The 21,899-nt window shown below is 51.6% G+C and overlaps 1 protein-coding gene across 2 annotated transcripts in view; it reads left to right on the forward strand.

Annotated features, from left to right (window-relative positions):
• The first annotated feature begins 9,658 nt into the window (after window positions 1–9,658).
• Window positions 9,659–21,899, forward strand: part of DGAT2 (diacylglycerol O-acyltransferase 2) — a 33,302-nt gene continuing 21,061 nt past the window's right edge. For both annotated transcript variants that reach the window (XM_086338464.1, XM_086338465.1), the window contains exon 1: window positions 9,659–9,906. In XM_086338464.1, the coding sequence (XP_086194590.1) occupies window positions 9,867–9,906 (40 nt within the window). In that variant the 5' untranslated portion in view covers window positions 9,659–9,866. The remainder of the gene's footprint in view (window positions 9,907–21,899) is intronic.

Below are 21,899 nucleotides of genomic sequence, written 5' to 3' on the forward strand. Positions count from 1 at the left end.
TTTCTGCCTGGTCAGGCCCATGCTGGCATGCAAGTCATCCTGCGCTTAGGAACTAGGCTGACACCCAAGGACCCAGGCCTACACCAGCTTGGGACTCCAGTGAAGTCATCAGAGAGGAAACTGATGCAATTAATATCACTCCTTCTTGATGACTCAACCTCAGCTCCTGATAACCAGTGCTTCCTTCTCTCAAGGTTCACCCTTTAAATTATGCAGTTTATACCACTGACCTCAGAACCAGTCAGGAATTGCACCTATTAAAGAACATGGGCTCTGAAGCCAGAATACCTGGACTTAAATCCTGGCTCTGCCACTAGCTTTGTGATTCTGGGCAAGTTTTTAAACCCTTTAGGCCTCCATTTCTTCAACTGTAAAATGGGAAAATTGTAGTACTGTCTGTTGCATAGGGTTGTGAGGCTTCAATAAATCCACACATGCAATGTATCTAGAATCAGAACTGGCAGACAATAAAAACTCACTGAAGTTTAGCACATGTTACTACCTGTTATTTTCAGGAAATCAACCTTGAATATTCATTGCAAGGACTGATGCTGAAGCTGAAGCTCCAGTACTTTGGCCACCTGATGTGAAGAGCTGATTCACTGGAAAAGACCCTGAGGCCGGGAAAGACTGAAGGCAAAAGGAGAAGGGGGCAGTAGAGAATGAGATGGTTGGATGGCATTACTGACTCAACAGACATGAGTCTGAGCAAATTCCGGGAGATAGTGAAGGACAAGGAAGCCTGGCGTGCTGCAGACATGGGGTCGCACAGAGTCAGACATGACTTAGCAGCTGAACAACAACTATATGCTGTAGTTCATGAAATCTGCTGCGGCTTCTTTGGTAAAAATAAGGACTGCTCCACCCTACCTCCAGTCTCCTAATGCTTTTTCAGCTGAACATCACCTCCCATCACCTTCCAGAGAAGACAGATTCCTCCTGCAGTTTCTCTGAGATGCACTGTTATTTCCTCAGTTCAAAGCAGTTCAACAGGGATTCGGAGAGCAAGCTTCAAAGCATCAGTGTTAGCATCTACTCAGGGACTTGTTAGCAATGCAAACTCCACTGAATCAGAGCGCTGGGGGAGGTACCCAGCAAGCTGTGTTTGACCAATCCTCCAGGTGATCCCGATACACAAGCAAGTTTGAGAATTCCTGCAGCAGAGTGTAGCACAGTGGTGTATTTAGGCAGATCCAGCCCAGTGCAACTGCACCCTCCTCCAGGAAGTGTTCCTGATTCACCCAAACCCCTTTTCATTGATCCTCCAACTTCCTCCCTAGATTGCAGCTGTTTGTGCCAGAGTGACTTCCTGGATTACAAATTCCCTGAGAGCGGGATTGAGTCTCAGCCATCTCTATGCCTGCACTGGGCTTTGCTTAGTAAGATAAGTCACGCGCTAGCCAGGTCAAGCACACCACACTTCCAGGTTCCTCTGACTAAGGCTGCTGTTACTGGGCCTCTGCTGTCTGGGACTCTTGGTCACATTTGTGCTTTTCCTCTGGAGGTGTTTTCATCTCCATGCTGGGATGCCTGTCTCTTTGTCATTCCTCGAGTCCTCCTCCAGTTCCACTGGTTTCTCGGGGCATTTTACACTTCACCCTTCCAGTATGTTTGCTCAAAGCCCTTTGGACAGATTGCTCCATCTCCAGGCAAATCTGTCCTCCCAATCCATGTTTTCAATCATAACACTTCTATTTGATAACATTTGTCAAGTACTAGATGTTTGGCCCTGTGCTGGGCACTGTGTTCATTCTTTTAGTCCTTACAACAACCCCAGGAAGGAGATACTTTACCTATTCCCATCTGGATGCATCACAGGGAAACTGAAGCCTGAACACAATAGGTAACAATCACACGTCATCTGTGTCACCTCATGGGCTTCAGAACAAGGCTGCATTTGAAGAAAGGATTTCACTGCTATGGAAAGCTGGAAAAACTACTGAGAAGCAATTGCCTTTTTAAAAAATATAATTGACATATAATGTGAAGTCAAGTGGGCCTTAGAAAGCATCACTACGAACAAAGCTAGTGGAGGTGATGGAATTCCAGTGGAGCTATTCCAAATCCTGAAAGATGATGCTGTGAAAGTGCTGCACTCAATATGCCAGCAAATTTGGAAAACTCAGCAGTGGCCACAGGACTAGAAAAGGTCAGTTTTCATTCCAATCCCAAAGAAAGGCAATGCCAAAGAATGCTCAAACTACCGCACAATTGCACTCATCTCACACACTAGTAAAGTAATGCTCAAAATTCTCCAAGCCAGGCTTCTGCAATATGTGAGCCGTGAAATTCCTGATGTTCATGCTGGTTTTAGAAAAGGCAGAGGAACCAGAGATCAAATTGCCAACATCTGCTGGATCATGGAAAAAGCAAGAGAGTTCCAGAAAAACATCTATTTCTGCTTTACTGACTATGCCAAAGCCTTTGACTGTGTGGATCACAATAAACTGTGGAAAATTCTGAAAGAGATGGGACTACCGGACAACCTGATCTGCCTCTTGAGAAATTTCTTTGCAGGTCAGGAAGCAACAGTTAGAACTGGACATGGAACAACAGACTGGTTCCAAATAGGGAAAGGAGTACGTCAAGGCTGTATATTGTCACCCTGTTTATTTAACTTATACGGAGAGTACATCATGAGAAATGCTGGACTGGAAGAAACACAAGCTGAAATCAAGATTTCCAGGAGAAATATCAATAACCTCAGATATGCAGATGACACCACCCTTATGGCAGAAAGTGAAGAGGAACTCAAAAGCCTCTTGATGAAAGTGAAAGTGAAAAAGCTGGCTTAGAGTTCAACATTCAGAAAACAAAGATCATGGCATCTGGTCCCATCACTTCATGGGAAATAGATGGGGAAACAGTGGAAACAGTGTCAGACTTTATTTTTCTGGGCTCCAAAATCACTACAGATGGTGACTGCAGCCATGAAATTAAAAGACGCTTACTCCTTGGAAGGAAAGTTATGACCAACCTAGATAGCATATTTAAAAGCAGAGACATTACTTTGCCAACAAAGGTTCGTCTAGTCAAGGCTATGGTTTTTCCTGTGGTCATGTATGGATGTGAGAGTTGGACTGTGAAGAAGGCTGAGCGCCGAAGAATTGATGCTTTTGAACTGTGGTGTTGGAGAAGACTCTTGAGAGTCCCTTGGACTGCAAGGAGATCCAACCAGTCCATTCTGAAGGAGATCAGCCCTGGGATTTCTTTGGAAGGAATGATGCTAAAGCTGAAACTCCAGTACTTTGGCCACCTCATGCGAAGAGTTGACTCATTGGAAAAGACTCTGATGCTGGGAGGGATTGGGGGCAGGAGGAGAAGGGGACGACAGAGGATGAGATGGCTGGATGGCATCACTGACTTGATGGACATGAGTCTGAGTGAACTCCGGGAGTTGGTGATGGACAGGAAGGCCTGGCGTGCTATGATTCATGGGGTCGCAAAGAGTCGGACACGACTGAGCGACTGAACTGATCTGATACTTGTTTCAGGTACACAACACGATTTGATAATAAATATGTGTATATTGTGAATAATCACCACAGTGAGTCTAGTTAGCATCCATCACCAAGCAGAGTAATTGTCTTTTAATGTGTTTATTTCTTCTCCCAGAACTCAGGTCCCCAGAGAGCAAGGACTGCACCCCCCAGATCAGCACAGGGCTAGGAGGGTCTCCAGAAAGGTGGACCAGACAAAGGGATAGATGGAAAAGCATTCACGAGGAACTCTCAGCGTGGGAAGATTTACCTCCCGCCCCTTCCCTGCAGGGAAAAAACGGTCCTAGGAGAGTTGAGTAAGAAACTTACAGACAGAATGTCGCAAGGGGCACTTTCTGTACATATTGCAACAGGCATGCTAACAGGGGCAGGAGCTATTCTGAAGGCTGGTTCCCAAGGGTTTCAGGCCTACTCCTCTCTAGTTGGCTAGACTTGTCCCACAAGACAGGGCCAAAGGCCACTACTGAGCCCCCTCCCCCAGGTCTGCCATTAGAGTGGAGGTCAGTGCTCCCAGGTTCTGGTCTGAAACCTAAAGTTATCTCCAAGCATCTCTTTGTGCTTCAGCCCCAGCTCCATGTCACCAAGCCCTAGGGATTTTAAGGGCTCACCATCTCCCCAGACTTCCCTTCTAACCTCTCATCCACCACTACTTTAGCTCTGCCTGCATCCCTATCACCTCTCCTTCCTTCCCCTCCCTCTCTCCTTTCCTCCCTTCTTCCTTCTTTCTTCCTTCCAACCCTAGTCAAGTCCCTCCTGTGGGCCAGGCCCAGCGCTGGGCACTGAGACACAGAGAGCCCACTGATTCCATCTTTTCCCTCAAGTAGCATCTCCTGGGCAGGACAGGTGTGTAGACACTAACAGTTACAGATGCTTTGAGAGAAAGAAGCTAGGTCTGATGGGGACACAGGTGTGGAGAGGGCCCTCCTAGGCCCATGAACCTCCAGACCAACCCTCCACCTCTCTCCACCCTAAACTCTGCTGAGATTCTCTGCATAGACTGCATCGCTAGGCTCATCCACCCTCTGCTCATTGGGAAGTCCTGGCAGCAGATGGGAATGAGGAAGGGACAGAGAATAGCCTTGCTAGATCACTACAGGTTGTCTATGCCACAGCTTCCATCAGGCAGCCCTCGTCACACACCTCCCACCCCACCTGGCCTCCTCCCTTTGCCCTTCAGGCCACATGCTCCCACAACATCACTGGCCTTGGGGTGCCTCACCACACCTAGATTTTTTCCCTATATCTTGGCTACATCTTTGAAGATGGTCTTTATATTAAAATTCCCAAATTGCCCAGTTACAGATATGCTGTTTCCCATGGGGACTCTGACCAATACAGGGCAGAGATAGTCAGGAAGGGTACCATGGAGGTGACACAGAAGGTGTTCTTACCTGAACACTGATCCTTCTAAAGCCCAAACTGACCATATGTCATCCCTGCTAAAACACTTTATGGCTTCCCATTTCTCTGAGGACAAAGTGAAGACTCCTTAGCCTGGTACCAGAGACTGTACACCATTTGGCCCCTGAAGACCAAGAAGCATGTGGTGAAAATCACACAGACGGGGCATGATAGGGGTTTAGAAGGGGAGGGAGAGAGTCCCAAGAGGGAAGGAGCTCCGTGCCCCAAAGCAATCTTGCCTGGAAAATTCCTGGATGGGGAAAGAGGAGGAGGGTGGCATGTGGCACAGACCACCGGGCCATGCCAGGCCCTCTCCCTTTGCTATCACCTCTGTCCTTCAACCTTCCAAATGAGCCCAGCACTGGAAATGAGTTTGACCCAGATAAGCACTAGCCTTGGGCTATGAGAACTGGCTCAAATCCCAGCCCCAGCTCTGACATCTGGCACACGCTTGGAGTCTCTGAGCCTGAGTTTTCCCAACTGCAAAATGGGATCAACCTCACAGGGCTATGAGAGCTTTAAGGAGGAAAAGTTTGGGAATTTACTTTCATCAAACAATTCCAGGGTTAGGGGTAGTTCCTCGCCACCTCCCCCCCGAGCCTTGTGAAGCCGAGAAAGCACATGGGCTTGTGGCTCAGGAAGTCTTGGATGTGAATCCCAGCTTTGCTATTTACTCACTGTCTCATCTTGGACAAGTCCCGTTACCTCCCTGCACCTCATTCACAAAGCGGGGTGATAATCACCCCCCGGCAGGGATGGTCCCACGTGGACTGGGTGAGCTCCCACAGGCCAGGGCCTGCCTGGAGCAGAGCGCTTGTAAGCGTTTGTTTCTGCTTTTCGCCCTGTGTCTCTCTTAGGACAGGTTTCCTCTCTGCCTTGCAAACCAGTCACTCACCTCCTCTGTGCAATGGAGGGGCTGAGGCTGCCATCACTGCTACGGGTCTCAGAGGAGCCCATATCCACCCCCTCACAAACCATAAAACTGCACCCATAATTCCTAATGGCAGCACAGCCTTGGTGACTGAAGAGGCGGGTGGGACGTACTACCTTTGGGGAAGCCCACCCTGGGCACATGGTTCAATAGCATCACTGATTCAATGGACATGAATTTGTGCAAATGCTGGGGGAGATAGTTGAGGACAGAGAAGCCTGGCATGCTGCAGTGCAAAGAGTCGGACATGAGTTAGCAACTGAAGAAGAACAACAACCCTAGTCAAACTGGGATTTGTGGCTTGATTTGACCACTCCACCTGGGGTTTGGCCAAAGTGGGGAAAGCACTGGGATGGGAAATAATGAAGGAAAGGTTACCCAAGTCCTGGAGCCACCCTACCCACACATCAGCAGGAGAAGCAGGGCAGGCCATGAGGACAGGACTGGAGCAATGCTAGGATGTGTGCGGAGGGGCCAGGGGAAGTCAGTGCCTGGTATGAGGCCCCCATACTCACCTGGCGCAGCAAAGAATAGTCCCAGGACACAGAAAGCTGCCAAGAAACATCCTCTCTGGCTACTCTAATGCTGGGTCTGGTTTTCTATCCAAGTCAAAGCGGACCAAGCTGCTTACGCAGGTGCCTTGAGCATGGCAGCTGGGGGCTGTTGGGAAGGAGTTGTCACTCTGTGAGATGACCCAGAAGGAAGTGACTGCCCTTCTCAGCCCTCAGACTTGCCTTAGCATCCTTTGGTGAACATGTGTGCAAAGGGCCCAAACTGGCCCTAGTTTTATTGCCTTATCCCAAGTCCCCACGCACCCACACACCTGATCTTCCTAACCTTCCAGTCTAATCCAGGTGCTCTGCTCATAGCCCGCCTTTGGTCTGGTCCCAAGGATGAAGTCCAGGTAGGATTATAAGACCCCTCAAATCTGGTCCAGTCAATCTCTCCAGCCTTATCTCCTACTCCTCCCTGCCTGCATCCCCTTTCCAGCATCCTTCCTCCAGCCAATCAGGGTGCTCATGGTTCCCACCTCCAGGCCTCTGTTTCAGGCTGTAGCCTCTGCCCAAAGGCCTTCTCCTTCCTCTCTGCTAGGCAGAATTGTCCTCCTCAGCTCAGGCCCAGCAGCAAATGTCACCTCTCAACCTTCTTAATTACCATTCCCTCCTTTGACACAACTCCCACCCAGCTCATGGCACTTTGTCCATGACTCTGTTGTACTTACTCACTGGCCAGTCCACTACTGACTGAGCTACGAACCTGAGCCAGGCCTGCACTGGGCACAGAGTGATGATACTTCTGACGACCCTGGGAAAGCTCCTGGCTCAAGGAGACGGTGATAGAGCAGGAGAAAGGACTGAACTCGGCACAGCCTCCCACATGTCCGTGCACCACAGCCTGGCCGTCTTGCTGCAACCATTGGTTTTGGGACATAGCTCTGGGCTAGGGCTCCTCAAAGGCAAGGACTGTGTCTGATTACCCTCTGTGTCCCAGGGACAGCCAGGCCCAGGAAAGTGCATAGGAAAAAATGTGCTGAAGTAGATGAACTTGGGATCTGAAGGGGCTTTCATCTTGATCCAGTCTCACCATTTCAGTAGCTTACTTTCATAACATGGTGGTGACACCATTTTACATGCTGTGATTTCACTGGATCCTCAAATACTCAAGGGCAGTTGGCGAGCTAAGAACTTCCACTTTCGTCTCAGGATGCAGAAGATAAAACCGAGGCTGGCAAGGTGACTTGCCCAAGGAATTGCTGCAAGTCGGTGGGACAAGAAAGGCCAGCACGCAGCCTCCTTGTTCCCAGCCCACACTCTGCCCCTTAGACCATACTATGAGGGAGCTGGGTGGGCCATGTGTTCCAGCCCAATACCTCCTCCACAGGAGACTTTTCTGGAGCAGGCACAAGCCATACACTGACTTGGGGTACCTCCAGGCCAGTAGGAGTCTTGCTTCCAAGGGGACCCAAAACACCGCTGGGGAGAGGATTGAAAGATTCATGGCATCTTCAGCATCCACCTTGCTGCACTGCTCTTTCACCAGAAATCCATCACATCTGATCCAACCTCCCAGCCTTCGCTGACCCCTATGTCTCTCACAAACCTGAAAGCTGCTAGCTTTCTCTCAGCTTCCTAAAAGGCACCAAGCTCTTTTCAGCATCAGAACCTCACCACCTGCTTGCTCTCTTTACCTGGAATGCTTTTCCTTCTATTCTTAGCCAACTCAAGCCTTAGGGTTCCATGACTTTTTTCTCAAGGTTTACTCCTGTAACCTTGAACAGGCTGAACAAATGGCAGGGTTTCTAGGTCCCATCAGTGGTGTTTGTCGCATGCTGTGCTGGCACTGCGACTTCTGACAAGAGATGGTAAAGACCTCAGCAGCAGAGATTCCCTCTCATCTTATGCCGTGAGCCCACACCTAGCTTCCTCAAGCTGACTCAAGGAACCCGTCTTTTCACTGACAAGCTTGTTCCCCTCACGCCTGCTCTTACCATCCATGTGCAGTAAGTCATTCCACTGTATTCCAGTCGATCTCCCCTCCTCCTACACTTCTCTCCAGACCAGGCCTTCCCTCCATCCTTCCACCATCATCTGAGCTCAGGAATGGTTCTCTCTCACCTGGGTTCCTTCTGCAGCTTCCTCACTGCCCTCCTGGCCTCCAGTCTCTCCCCACACTTTGGCTGGAGGACTCTTAAAAACATATAAACACTCTCATCCCCCAACTCAAAGCTATCCCCGCCCTGATGTCTCACGGGTAGCAGTCAAGAACCTTCCTAAGATCTAGCTCCAGCATCATTTCCCATAGCTGTCTGAGCACCAGCCACTCCAGGTACCCTAACCCTGCTCCAAACATGCTGCCTTTTCTAAGAGTTTACGCCTTACTCTCACACCCTTTACAAAACTACTCATCAAAGGGCAACAAAAATAATTTTGGAAAACTTTCTATGTGCCTGGTACTATACTAGGCTATTTTTTAACTTTAAAAATTTTACTTCATTTAGTTCTCAAAGCACCTCACAAAATAAGTGTTATTCTTCCTATTGTACAGATATGGAACTGAGGTTCAAGAAAGGGAAGACCAGAACTGGCTCCGGGTCTATCTGATTCCATCTCTGTTGTGCAATAATCTCTCTGGAAAGTGCACCCAGCCTCCAGTCCCCAGCCCCCAGTCCAAGAAAGGACCTCTCTCCTCTGGATCTATAGCCAGAGATTTCTCTCTTGGCCTAGCACTGCTGCCAGCTTCAGTGTGTGATTGCCTCTCACCAAGGAGAGCACCTCCCAGGGCAGGGCCAGGTGTGACTGGTTTGGGTCGCCAGCACGCAGCAGTATACAGTATACACGCTCTGTGAGGTTTAGACGGAAAGGTAGAGGCAACTTGAGGGATTTAGGAGCCCGGCCCTACCTACCTAATTCCTACTCAACCACCAATCAGAGGCGGGACCTCGGCATCTGTAGCCAAAGCGAAGCCCTGCGGAACGGAAAACACAAACCCCCGCCTGCCCCCCGCCCCAGGCCCGCAAGTGCCGGGCCTCCCGGCCCACGTTCCTGCTGCCGGGCTGCACCAACCGCCGCGGGGGAGCGGCTAGGGGCGGGCACAGGGAGCAGCAGGAATAACCAAGCAGCCCCTCGCGAGGAGGACCCCGCGCCGCGGGCGGCGCAGCCGTGAGGAGCAAGAGTCCCCCTACAGCCCTCCCGCGCCCGGCCGAGCCCGGCGCTCAGCCACCCCCACGGAGCTGAGGCTGCAGTGGTTGGAACGGCCGGCCCCGCCCCTGCCGCGTCGGCCCCGCCCCCTTATGAGGTTACAAATTGCCGCGCTCGGAGCCGCGGGCGCAGTGGCTGTGGCCGTGGCCGTGGCCAAGGCTCCGCTTTCCGCCGGTGCTCCGGCCCGTCTGGCGGCCCGTCCCTCCGCACCCTCGGCCGTAGCGGTCCCCGCGCTCCCCTGCTCGGCGCGAAGCCCTGGCCCAGGCGGCCGGGGCATGGGCCAGGGGCGCGGGGTCTGGCGGCTTCCCGCGGGGCCCGACCTGTACTGGCTTCGTCATGAAGACCCTCATAGCCGCCTACTCCGGGGTCCTGCGAGGTGAGCATCGGGCCCGGCTGCCCTGAGCGAGGGCTCTGATTAAGAAGCCATGCTGTCCCCTGAGGCCTCTGGGAGCGGGACTAAGGGTCTGGGAGATGAACTGTCACAGCCCAGGGTCTGCAGGGCTTTGCCGGCTTCCTCCTGGGGCCATGCAGCTGCGAGAGGGCTTTCAGGAAAGGAGGTGATGAAGGGCTCCAAGGTAGGCAGGAGTGTGTTGGTATAGTGGGAGTTTGTTGCTGGAGGGTGGGCCGCTCTGGGGGCTGAGGTCCCAACCCCTCTTTTCTTTTGGGAAGGCTTGCGGCCCCCTCCCCGACCACCACCCCCATTCTTCCCCCCTGCTCATCTGAGTCTGAGATGAGGTTAGAATAATGGTCTGATCCAGGCCACCTGGTAGTCATGTGGGCGCATTCTCCACCTTAGCACTCATCAATTTGGGGGACCTCTGTTACATCACTTCTTTTCTTCCAGCCTGTGAGATAGGATGTTACCTGAGAACTCCTCTCCAGCCCCCAGCACTGCTCCTGGCCCCTGGCAGTTCCCTCCATCCCTCCTCACCGGGTGGATCAAGCTGTGAGGCGCTGGATGGGGCAGGCCACCAGACAGGGAACATGCCTGGCTGGGACAGCTGTGCCCACACTGTCCGCTGCCCGCCACCCAGCCCAGGCTTGGGAGCCACTCAGCAGCGACTGTGAGCCTGGAATGCTTAGAAAATAGAACAAGAGGACCCTGGGTGCCCTTCAGTGTGGTCTGTGCTGCTGTTCCACCATGTGGAATTGAGGTCCTCCCTGAATCAAGGGCAGAGTTGAGATCAAACTCCACAGCTTTTCCTGCTCAAGGAAGAGCATCCCTTCCATGTCTCGCACCTCTCACCTATGCTTGGAGAAACTGAGGTGGGAGGAGGCATGACCTGCCCAAGGTTTCCCTAACAGGGCCTTGGCCAGGGGATTAAATACAAATGCAGGAGACTCTGGGACATCCTCACAGCTGCCCTGGTCTGTCTTGCTTGAGTCCTCCCTCCCTCCACCTAAAGCCTTTATTCAGCTTGCTGAACCTCTCCTACTTAGGATTTTTCTTTATTAACTAACAATAGCCTACTCCAACCCCTTCATTATAAAAATAAAACATACAAATCATTGGATTTCGAAAACATGGAAAAACAGGAAGAAAATGAAAAGTTCCTGGTTAATTGACTATCCAAAGATAGTTTCCTAATAGCATTTTAGTATATTTCATTATAATTTTATCTGTATACATCATTTAGGTGAGATTGAGGGTATGATGTGGATATAGTTCTAAATCCTATTTTCTCCCTCTTGATGTTAAATTGTGAGTATTTCCTTCTGTTACTCCAAATCACTTATAGTATTCTAGGGGCTGCTGGGTAACCACCCTGAGCTGTACCACAGTTTAACTGTGTCCTAGGCATTGACCCTTTTCTCTGTGTGGCTGTTGGTGTGATTATCTGCCCCTCTTGGTCTGAGTGCCACTCACTGCCCTTGGAGAGGTACCTAGCTGCTATTGCCATCTTGGGTACATGCAGCCTGAGCTGTCCCGTGCACCCGGCCCGATAGCCTCTGACAGTCTCTGCTCTCACTTAAAAGTGCTTGTCCATTCACTGTGCCATTTAATGCCCATAACAGGGAAGGAAGGACCCTACCCATGTTCATGCTTTTAAAAATGCTTTTGTCTCCAGGCAGTGAGATAGGGATGCTCTCTCTGGGGGTGGGCCTTCCTGGAGATACCCTTCCCTCATCTCTGCTATCCACAGAGGTGAGTTGTATCTTCCAGGAGCAGATAACCCTGACTTCCTCGTTTTTGACCTAGAATTTGTTATTTAGGAGGACTTCCAGTGAGTGATTTTGACCAAGTCATTTACTGTCCTTTCAGGAGCATGTCTCCATGTTTTAATCTGGTCTTGAAAACATTTGAAAAAAAAAAAAAAAAAAAACTGGCTGCAAACAATTCTGTCATGGAATGTAGCAAGAGCTGGCATGTAATGCAAACCAATCACTTTAGCTGTCTGGGATTCTCTTTGGTGAAAGACTGGGTGGGAAAGGGAGGGAGCTGAAGCAAATCTTGTGTTATCTGGCATCTCCATTAGACCTGATTTCTACATCCTTGATCTTTGAAGACACTCCCCAGTGGCCTGGTTTTTACCTATAAAGTCTCATTGTTGGGAGGTGATGAACACTTTGTCAGTGGTGATATTTAAGGGGAGACCATGGCTTCTGTGAAGGGAAGACCTGTGATGGGTGAGATTGAAATAGATACCTTGGTGTCTGGTTTCCTGGGCAAAAAAAAAGCCAGCTGTGGGGGCAGGTGGGTGTGTGCTGCATGTGTGCTGGGAGTTTGTGCAGGAGACAGGAGTCTCTGTTGGTATTTTCTAATATCTGAAGGATTTACCTGTACCAGGGGTGGAAGGTGCAGAGTTATTCTTATTTGCATCCTTGGTCTTTGCCCCCTGGGTTTAAGGCCCTTCCGATCAGAGCCCTCTGATGCCTGCCTGAATGAATACCCAGGGTTCACCACAGGACCCAGCACGAAATGGTGGCAGCTTCAGTAAAATTATGAACTGATTTGTTCTGCGTGGCCCCGCAAAAGCAAGGCCAGGAACAGGGCTGGAATTTTGGGAGGTGGGGGGTGCAGATTTGATATAATGGAGGAATGCTTTCTGACAGCCACTGCAACAGGTTTGGTGTGGGTGGGGTGGAGCTCCCCATCACTGGGAGTGTGCAAGCAGGAGCTTAGTAGGAGGTGAAACTAAGAGGCTGGATTGTTGGAGGGTTGACACCTAACTCAGTTCTAAATCGCAGGATGAGAACATGATTTTCATATTCCCCTCCCCCCAATTCTATATAGCTTTCCCCCTCCCCTACACCACTTCCCCAAATGCACAAATACCACTTTGGGGTTCTCCGTGCTACTGAGGGCTCTTCTGGGCTGGGAAAGGAGGGCCAAGAGTAGAATTTTATTAGCAGACTTGGTGACTCAGTGGCCAGTGTGGAAATCCTGCCCCACCCCCATCCTCCCACCCCTGAGTTCTCCAGCAGGTACTTGAGTCATAAAATCACAGCTCTCTGGCAGTGCTGGGTCAGGGGCAGCTCTCACATTGCAGATGGAACACTGAGGGCCCCGGAGAGAAGAGACTAGACCAGGGTTACCAACGCCAGGGTTAGAACCCAGATCCACCTCCCAGTCACTGGCTTCCTTAAACTAAGAGAGAAGTGTGGTGAAGCCGTGGGGGTGGAGTGCAGGGTTCTGGCCACTGCAGGTGCTCATTTCCTGATTGAGTGAAGGTTTTTCTGGGACCATGATGGGGCTGGCAGATCACCCCTTCTTGTGCACTTTCAAGAAGATGTCCCAACTTGCCTTGATGAGTAGATGCACCATGAACCCTGGAACTCTGAGGCCAGGGGAACAGCCAGTTGCCTTCATTGTATTCCAAACCTTCCAAACTCCTCCTTGTAGCTGTGGAACCCCCTGTGAGCAGCCCTCACTCCCCTGCTTCCATGTCCTGCTCCAGAACGGCTGGGGTCTTCCTGTTTCCCCAGGATTCCCATCAGTTCAGTCCTACCTCAGGGCCTTTGCATTGGCTGTCTTCTGCCCAGGTCACTGCATGGCTGTCTTTGAACCATTCAGTCCCCTTTCGGAGGCCTTCTCTGACCATACCATCTGGAGAACTGTCCCGTCCTGTTGTACTTTTATAGCCCTTCTCATTAGCTAAGTTCTCAGGTGTACTTTTCTGTCTAGATGATGGTCTGCCCCGCAAGAATGTCAGCCCCTTCGGAACAGGACCTCTGTCTGTCTCCCTCAGTGTTTGTCCCAGCGTTGAGCGCAGTGCCTGGAGTATAGTAGGTGCTCCGTAAATATTTGTTGAATGAATGAATCATTAATGGGACTTCAACCCTCCCGAGTGCTGCTCCTTCCTCTTGGCAAGAAGCCCTGCTTTTTGCTTCGGTGCGAGTCCTCAGTGCTGCCTCTGGCCTCCTCTGTGCCCACCTGTGCTAGGTGCTGGGCCTGCAGCTATTCCCTGCTCTGGAGGCTCCACGGTCTCAAGGAGCTGGCTCCAGGGCTGATCGCCAGGGGCAGGGGGTGCTCACCACAGTCCCCCTTGTTGCTTCTAGGGCTTAGGAGCCAGAGAGGATTTCAGCCCTGGCTCCCCTCAAGGACCTGGCTGGGTTTCTCTCTTCTCCTCTGAGGATCTCATTCCCCCTCAGTGGAAAATAGGATCAGAAACTCTCAGACTGTCAAGGATGCAAGGGTTTTGGTTATCACGAATGGAAAATGCTTTGTAAACAAACTTGTGACTCGCCTGTTAGTCCTTGTCACTCATTTTATGTGACACATGCAACAGTCGTCGACATTGTGACGAGTGGCAGACTGCCTGGGGCATCCAGGAAGGCTTCTCACAGTGGGGACTCGGGCACAGGCCCTTCAGTTTATTGGTGGCTCACCTGTGTGTGTCAGACTCTGCCACACACATGTCAATCCCTGGTCCCTACCTTTAAGGAAGTGAGACTAGGGGGATGACAATGCAGATGATCCACGCAGTGACGGGGGAGGAAGCATGGGGAACTGAGGAGGCCTGGAAGTGAGGGTTTGGCAGCTAAATCATCCTGGCATCACGGAGGGCTTCCTGGAAGAGGTGACAATCAATCCAGATATTGAAAAATGAACCAATGTTACTGGTTCAGTGTTACTGGTTCAGAGACTATCAAGAACCTTCAGGTAGAGGGACCAGCATAAATAGAGGCATGAGATTTGGGTGGGAGGGAAAGTCTGATGGCAGGACCTCTGGGCTACTAACCTGAGCTGAGGTCCCAATGTGCTTAGAGATAAGGGAGACAAAAGATGCTGTATCCAGGCAGCGGCTGGCTTGCCTATGCACTTTGCAGGGGTTGTTGGTGGAGATTTGCGAGCTGGGAAAGGAGCCTGGTGCAGGCAGTGTCTTGGCCTATACCACTTCTGGAACCTCCTGGGTGTGGAGCTGCTGCTGGCAGTTTTGAGGACTTGGGGCTAGAAGTCTCAGTCTGTTCATCTGTAAAATGAGCAAATGCATGATGACAGTATCTGCCCAGGTTATGGTACAGACCCAAGGAAGCTGAAGCCACACACCCTTTGGGCAAATTGACAGAAGCAAGGAATGTGAATTCATTTTACTATTAGAGCAGATCTAGAGGCCGGAAGGCTCACTCTGCATCTCCTTCCTATGTGACCTTGGGCATGACCCTCCCTCTTAGGGCCTCAGCTTCATCTGTACAGTAAGAATGAACCTGGGTTCATTCCAGCTCTGTTGCAGAAATGTGATTCTCGTCATGCCCTAGACTGCTATGGGATCCAGGGGCCAACCTCCTCCTCATTTGTGTCCTCAGCTTGTCCTTGTGAAAATGGGCTCCTGTCTTACTTGGGGCCCAGGTACATGCCTGAGAAAACCTAGCTCCCCACACTTGCTCATGTACCGTGATAAGGACCTATTTTGAGGACCTTTGAGGTCCTATGGTGGTGACATACCCGCAAGCTAGTGGTGTTGCCATGGCAACCCCTCCCACTTCAGTAGCTATTCTTTTAATGTGTCAGAAGATGGGGGTAGCGAAAGCAGAACTTTAGGGTCCTCAGCAGTCACCTCCAGGGTCCCCGTCGCAGTTTCAGAGTCTCAGGAACACGGCGTTCTAAGAGCCCCACTTCCTTGACCTCACTCCCAGGTGCATGAAAACCAATACTTGAAAATCCAGGCCTCTGGAGCAGCCCAAGGAGGGGCTTGTAGTCTCTTTAGGGGGATCTTCTGTGGATAATAATTCATTAGTCAATCTAAGTTGTCAAGACCTCAGATTTCAACTAATCTAACCCATACCTCTAATAATGCCACTGGGAAACAGACCTAGAGAGGAGAGGAGAAGGAGGCCCAATCCCAGTATATCTGTAGATACTTAGGATGCCTGGCTTCCCGCCAGGATGCTCTGTGGGGGGCCCTGAGGATCAACTGAGGAATCCACTGAGTCCTGCAGGGTCCTGATGGGCAAGCCAGGAGCTTCCCAGTGAGCACACCAACCACAGCAGTGTGTATCGGCTTCCCATTTGGGCCAGATGTCCCAGTGGGCCCTGCTTTAAGGACACTTAATTTTCTTTAAGGTTACTTGATTAAACACCTAACCCTTAAAGGGGAGATTATTAGTCTTTCCAGAGAAGAAATCACCAGCATATTGGGATCAGGTGAACAGCTGGTGAGTTGCTTCAGAGCCCTTACACTGTCTGAAGTTGGTGGAGGGCATGGGAGGAGTGGGCAGCAATCTTCCCTGCTGTCAGGGTGGAGCCTGGTCCATCATCTATGTTCTTGGGACTCCTCGGCCTGGCATTTCCAGTCCTCCATGGCTCCCCCTGCACATTCTCGACTAGCCTCACCCATTCACATGGCCTGGTTGAACTGCTTGCAGTTAATTCCTTAACCTTGTACCCTTTATCCCTTCCAGTCCTTTGCCAGTGCTGTCTGCTGGACTCCAGGACCTGGGTTCCTGGCCCTGTGCCTCCCTTCGGTCAGCCTGGCAAACTTACTCATCCTCTTCCTCTCACCTGACGCAGTCCTGAGAGCATCCTCTGGGCCAGTTGGGCACCTCTTGTGGACTCCTCAGCCATGACCTACCCTCTGTGCCTGATTGTTCACAGCCCTGTCTCCCCCAGCCATAGCTGAGGTGGGCAGCCCCAGGGCAGAGCTCTGCCTCCCACAGAAGCCCAAGAAGCAGAGGAGAGGCAGGGGCTGGCAGTTCCTATCCTAGGGCAACACTTAGCCTGGCCTGTAAAGGCTACTTGGAAAGTACTTGCTGAATGAATGTTAACGTTCAGCCTCTACTCTTCTCTGCCTCCCTCTGGAATCTTGCACTTTTGCCCCTAGCCTTGAAGATGTGGCATTTATTTGGCACTTGGCCTGGCTTCCTGGACCTCAAGGGGTCTCCCGGGAGTCAGAATGTCCATCTCTCTGCCTCGATGCAGCCTCATGCCTGGCCCTTTGCAGAAGCTTGGGGCAACTTCCTCACTGTCCACTTGGAAGCTGCCAGACCAGGGCAGAGCTTCGGTCTGGCTGGGCCCACGTGTGGCATCTTTGAAGCTGGGGAATGTGAGCAGGATGACGTCCCCACTCAGGAGCCCCTGGCAGCTGTCCACAGCTCTGCGACCTCACTGGCACCTTTCTAGCTCTCTAACAGACATGCCACATGCTGTTTGTCTCTTTTCCATAGGTTGGATTCCTCCCAACAACTGCTGCATCCCAGCGAAGGAGGATGCTGAGTCTTAGATGGGGAAATGACTTTCAGGGTCTCACCGTAAATGATAGAGCCAGGGTTTGAATCCTAAGTGTACTGACGCCGGCGCCTCTGCTCCAAGACAGGACAGGGGTTATTACACCCATGTGTCAGGCGAGGAAACCCAGGCTTACTTGGTAATTATCCCGCATTCACACAGGTCTTGACTTTTATGACGCTTCTGTCTGTTGTTTAATTCTCACAAGAATCTAGCGAGGTGGGTATTAGCCCCACTGGGCAGATGAGGAAACTGAGGCTTGCATGGGAAGTGACTCACCAGGGCTACACTCCTGCAAGTTGGAGGCCAGGTTCTCTGGACGCCCATCTTCCTTAGCTTCTCTAGGCTGGTGACCTGCTTCCCAGGATGCCAGTAGCAAAGGAGAGTAGGGAGGCAGCGTGGGCCACCTGGAGGCCTGACCTGGGAATCTCACGTGTGCCTCTACCTCCATGTGGAGGGAAGTCAGCCTTGCTCAGAGCTGAGGACCCTCTTGTCTCTCCCTCTAGCTTATTGCCCCCAATTTTGTTTCCTTATAGCTCTCATCACTGCCTGATGTTACATCCTACATTTATGTGTAGGTGCTTTGTCTCTCCCTCAGCAGAATCTAAGCCCACTAATAGGTGAGACTCGACCTGCTGTGTTCACTGCTATTTCCCCAGGGGCTGGTAACAGTACTGGGCACCTCAAAAGTGCTCCAGGCTCATCCCTCCCCACCCACCTCCTCCAGGAGGCCACTTTTGGCTGCTTGAGCCCTGTCCCCATCATCTGTCTTGGGTTAATGTGAACCCCCATTCCTGGGTCGTTGAACATTCTGGCCTCTGGCTTGCCTCTCTGTAACTCCCTCTGGGTCTCTGTTCTGGCCGGCACCCCCACCCCAGTGCCCACTTTCCTCCTTTTTGCCTCCCAGATCTCATCTTCTGGGCCCTGCTGACGCCTCACCGCCTCCCTGGAGCCCCCCCCTGCTGCTTCCCCACTCTGCTCCCTCTCCTCTTAACACATAACCTCGTGGTCACACACATCTTGAAACACTGTGGTTGCTCATCAATCCCCTCCCGCTCTGGTCAGTGGTAGACGCCATGATGAGAGCTAATCACCTAACACGTGTCAGTCACGCAACAGGTGCCAAAAGGACCTTATGTGCATTTTTTTTTTAATCTTCCCAACCACCCTGAGGGATATTCTCATCCTCACTTTATGTCTTCTGTTTTGTTTGGCTGCACTGGGTGTTCGTTGCAGCAGGTGAGCTCTCTAATTGTGGCATGCAGGCTTAGTTGCCCTGTGGCAGGTGGAATCTTAGTTCCCCGACCTATGCCCTTGCATTGGAAGGCAGATTCTTAGCCACTGGACAGCCAGGGAAGTCCCCTTATCCTCACTTTAGAGATGAGAAACTAAAGCTGAGTAAAGCTAAGTGACTAGCCCTAGGTCATAGAGCCATCAGGGGCAGGGCTGGCCCAACACCCTTTCTCAGATTATGGGGACTGGGGCTCAGACCCTGCCCTCTCAGACCAGTATGAGAGGAAACCCGGGCTTTATCAGTCCTGGGTGCGGCCTGGTCAATTTGCTAACAGATGATGGGCAAAGAAGCGTTCCACACCCAACCTGGGCAGGGGACTAGAGGTGTTTGGCTCTACTATATGGGCAGCTTCAGCTTAGCTCTTGCAGCAGCTTCTCAACCTGTGGGAGCATGTGGGTGAGGGTTCACATTCCTTGCATAGCCAGTCTACAGGAGAATGGCCCCGTGAAACTTGGGACATGGTTGAGGCAGAGAGGCAGCCCTCCCTTCCCCGGGGTGTATTCCTGAGATCGGGATGTGGACTGGCTGGTGTAGTGAGGACCAGCCCTCAGGAGCTTGGCATCATGGAAATGGCAAGGGTCTCAAAGCTCGAATGCCTGCCTTGAGTCCTGCCTGACTCCTCTAGACCATGACCTCAAAACAAGTGGTTGAACCTCTTTTGGCCTCACTTTGCCTCAGTTTCCATCTCTGTGAAATGAGGCTGCCCCTCCCTTCCTGTCTACCTTCCCAGAGAATGCTGTGGGACAGGGAAGCCCCATATAGACACGGGGGCAGGGGGCTTTTCTCTGGGGGTAAGAGAGCTTCTCTGGGCTTCTCTCTCACAGCTCTACTCCCTCTGTCCTTCCAAATCCAGGAGCTGGGTAAAATAAATGGTGAATCAGTGGTGCCCTGGAGCAGCTGTTTGGATTGGTTACTGAAAACTTCTCTTCATAGAACAAGTCAAGTTATTCTATTACTGCCTTATCTTTCTTCATGAAAAAAAGATATCTGTAGGAAGTGGGTTCTGCTCTTATCATGTCGAGGTTAGGGGGAACGCATGCTCAAAGAAGGAAAGAAAGACTCACTCCCCCACCCATTACTCCATCTCTGGGGTCCTCAGTGGTAAGCCTGGAGGCCTTCCTGTGTGGCAACTCAGTTGCAACTTGAGCATCCTCGCCTTCAGCTGCCTCTGGGACTTACAGGTTTGTTCATTCATGCAGTAAACCTCTATGAGCTCCTTTTCTTGTCGGTCTGACTGGGCTCTGGGCACATGAATGAATCAGGTACCGTCCTTGGAACTTAAGAGATGCTGCCTGAGGAGGATGGCCAAGGAGGTAGATACTGGCTTCAGTGGACTGATGCTGAGATAACGTGTAGAGTTCAGTGTGCCAGCAAAGGCTGGGGAGGGGTAGCAAGGGAGCAGGTTGGAGCTGAGATTTGGCCAAATGTTGAGGCTGCCTGCCAGCCCCACCTAGGACTGTGGACAGTTGGGTATGAAGGTGGTGGCAGTGTTGGCATCTGATTGCAGCACTGGCATCCACACCAGCCACCACTGAGGCAGAAGAGATGCTGACAGCTGAGTGGTGAGGGCTGGACCTGGGAGTGCCCAGCTGAAGCCTTGCTTCCCATCTGCCGAGCAACTGTACTAGGGCTGTTACAAGGTGGTGAGCATCTAGGTGGTGTCTTCAGGAGGGTGGGCACTGGGGTCCAAGCAGTCAAAGAGATCATAGAAGTCATCTTCCCACCACCATTTTATATATGGGGAGCCAAAGCCCAGACAGGGGAAGCAACTTGGCCAAGAGGACACAATGATACAACTCGGACAAGAACCCCCAGGCCTGCCACCACTTAATGTACTGCGCAAGGTGCCTGCCCCTCACCTGCCCCTCTGGAGGAATATAGGCCATGCATTTCTCCTGTCCCCTCCGAGCCTTCCCCCACTTTCTTTTGGGGAGAAGAGAGAAGGAACTTGGGGAGACCAGCACAGGAACAGAACGCTGGCCTAGAAGTTAGTCTTGAATTGAATCCAGTTTTGCCACCCTCTAGTCAAGTGACCTTGGCTATATCACTTCCTCAAGCCTTTCTCACCATCAAAATGGTAATGATGATGCCAAACTCACAGGGCTGGTGAGAAACCAGAGTTCCTGAGGAAGTACATCGGAAGCTCCAAAGCTGCCTGTCACCCAGCCCTGCAGAGAGCCGAGGTGGAGGATGGGGGCCTGAGGAATGGCCAGAGCAGAGATCTGCTCTTTCTTTTGCTCAGCAAACCTTGCTGAGTGTTGACTCTAGGCCAGACTCTGAGAGGCCACTGGGTGGATCAGACTCAGGCCCTTGGGCAGCTCCTAATGTGATGAGAGTGAGCTTGTAATCAGCAGCTGGTACAAGGTGAGGGGCTGTGGGAGCCTAAAAGGAAGATTCCCTTCCTCTCTTATTTCTCTCTTTTGCTGGCCTCTCCCACCTTCATCTGCTGACAGGTTCTCTCCAAGATCAGTGGGGGCTGGTGAGATGGCTCCAGACACTTCCACACTTGCATGGCCTTACAGTCAATAATCCCAAAGAAGGAAAGCCCACCTCTCTGAAGGCTTACCTATTTGGGTTTTGAAGGACAAGCTGCTTTATCTCATTGTCAGGGGGTCATCAGGTGGACAAGGCAAGCAGCAGCTTTCTAGGCAAGGGAGCAATGACTGGATACTCTTTAAATCCATAGGGGCTTCCACTGGGCCTGTGGTTCAGCATCACGGACAGGCCAGCTCCTGGGGCTGGGCTTTGTGGTCAACCAGTCAGGATGGTCTGGCCAAGAGGCAGCTGAGTAATCTCGGGCCTGAGGGACACAGAGTGGCCTCCCTGCTCCCCAGGCAGCCCCACGTTGTGCCGCCCAAGGAACACCAGCCCCTCCTCAGTGGACTTTGCATTTCCTACTTGGTTGCAGAGCGGGCTGCGGGCAGGAGTTGGGATGGGGCAGGGAGGATAGACTGAGGAGGCCGGAACAAGCCTGGCTCTGGGGCTATGGGAACCCTTCAGGCCGCTTTTCTATGTGGATAATCTGCTGAACAAGACATTTTGCATTTCCTGCACCCTGACGTTATATCTAATTGCAAGAGACCTGAAATAACAGATGGATTTGGATTAGGAAACAAGAATTTTTCATTTGTTTCAGTGGGGGATATGTCACCAACATGGACTTACTGTGTGCACCCCCACCCCCAAAGCAGGAGAGCTCCATGTCGTGAGTGCGGCCAGTTGGTTGGCCCTGACCCAACAGCAGAGGCTAGACAGCAAGTCCTTTCCTCAAGCACTCTTCACAGTCCTGTTCACAGTAGGAAGTGGTCAAATGAGATTATGTCTGATGCCCTTCCTTCCATCACCCTTTTTCTCCAGCCCAGTAGAAAGTGGAGGCCCCCAGCTCCTCCTTGCACACTCCCCACCCCAA

This window comes from Bos grunniens, chromosome 15 (assembly GCF_055505025.1).
Source record: "Bos grunniens cultivar Pamir isolate PY7600 chromosome 15, Bosgru_T2T1.0, whole genome shotgun sequence".
NCBI classification, from domain to species: Eukaryota; Metazoa; Chordata; class Mammalia; order Artiodactyla; family Bovidae; genus Bos; species Bos grunniens.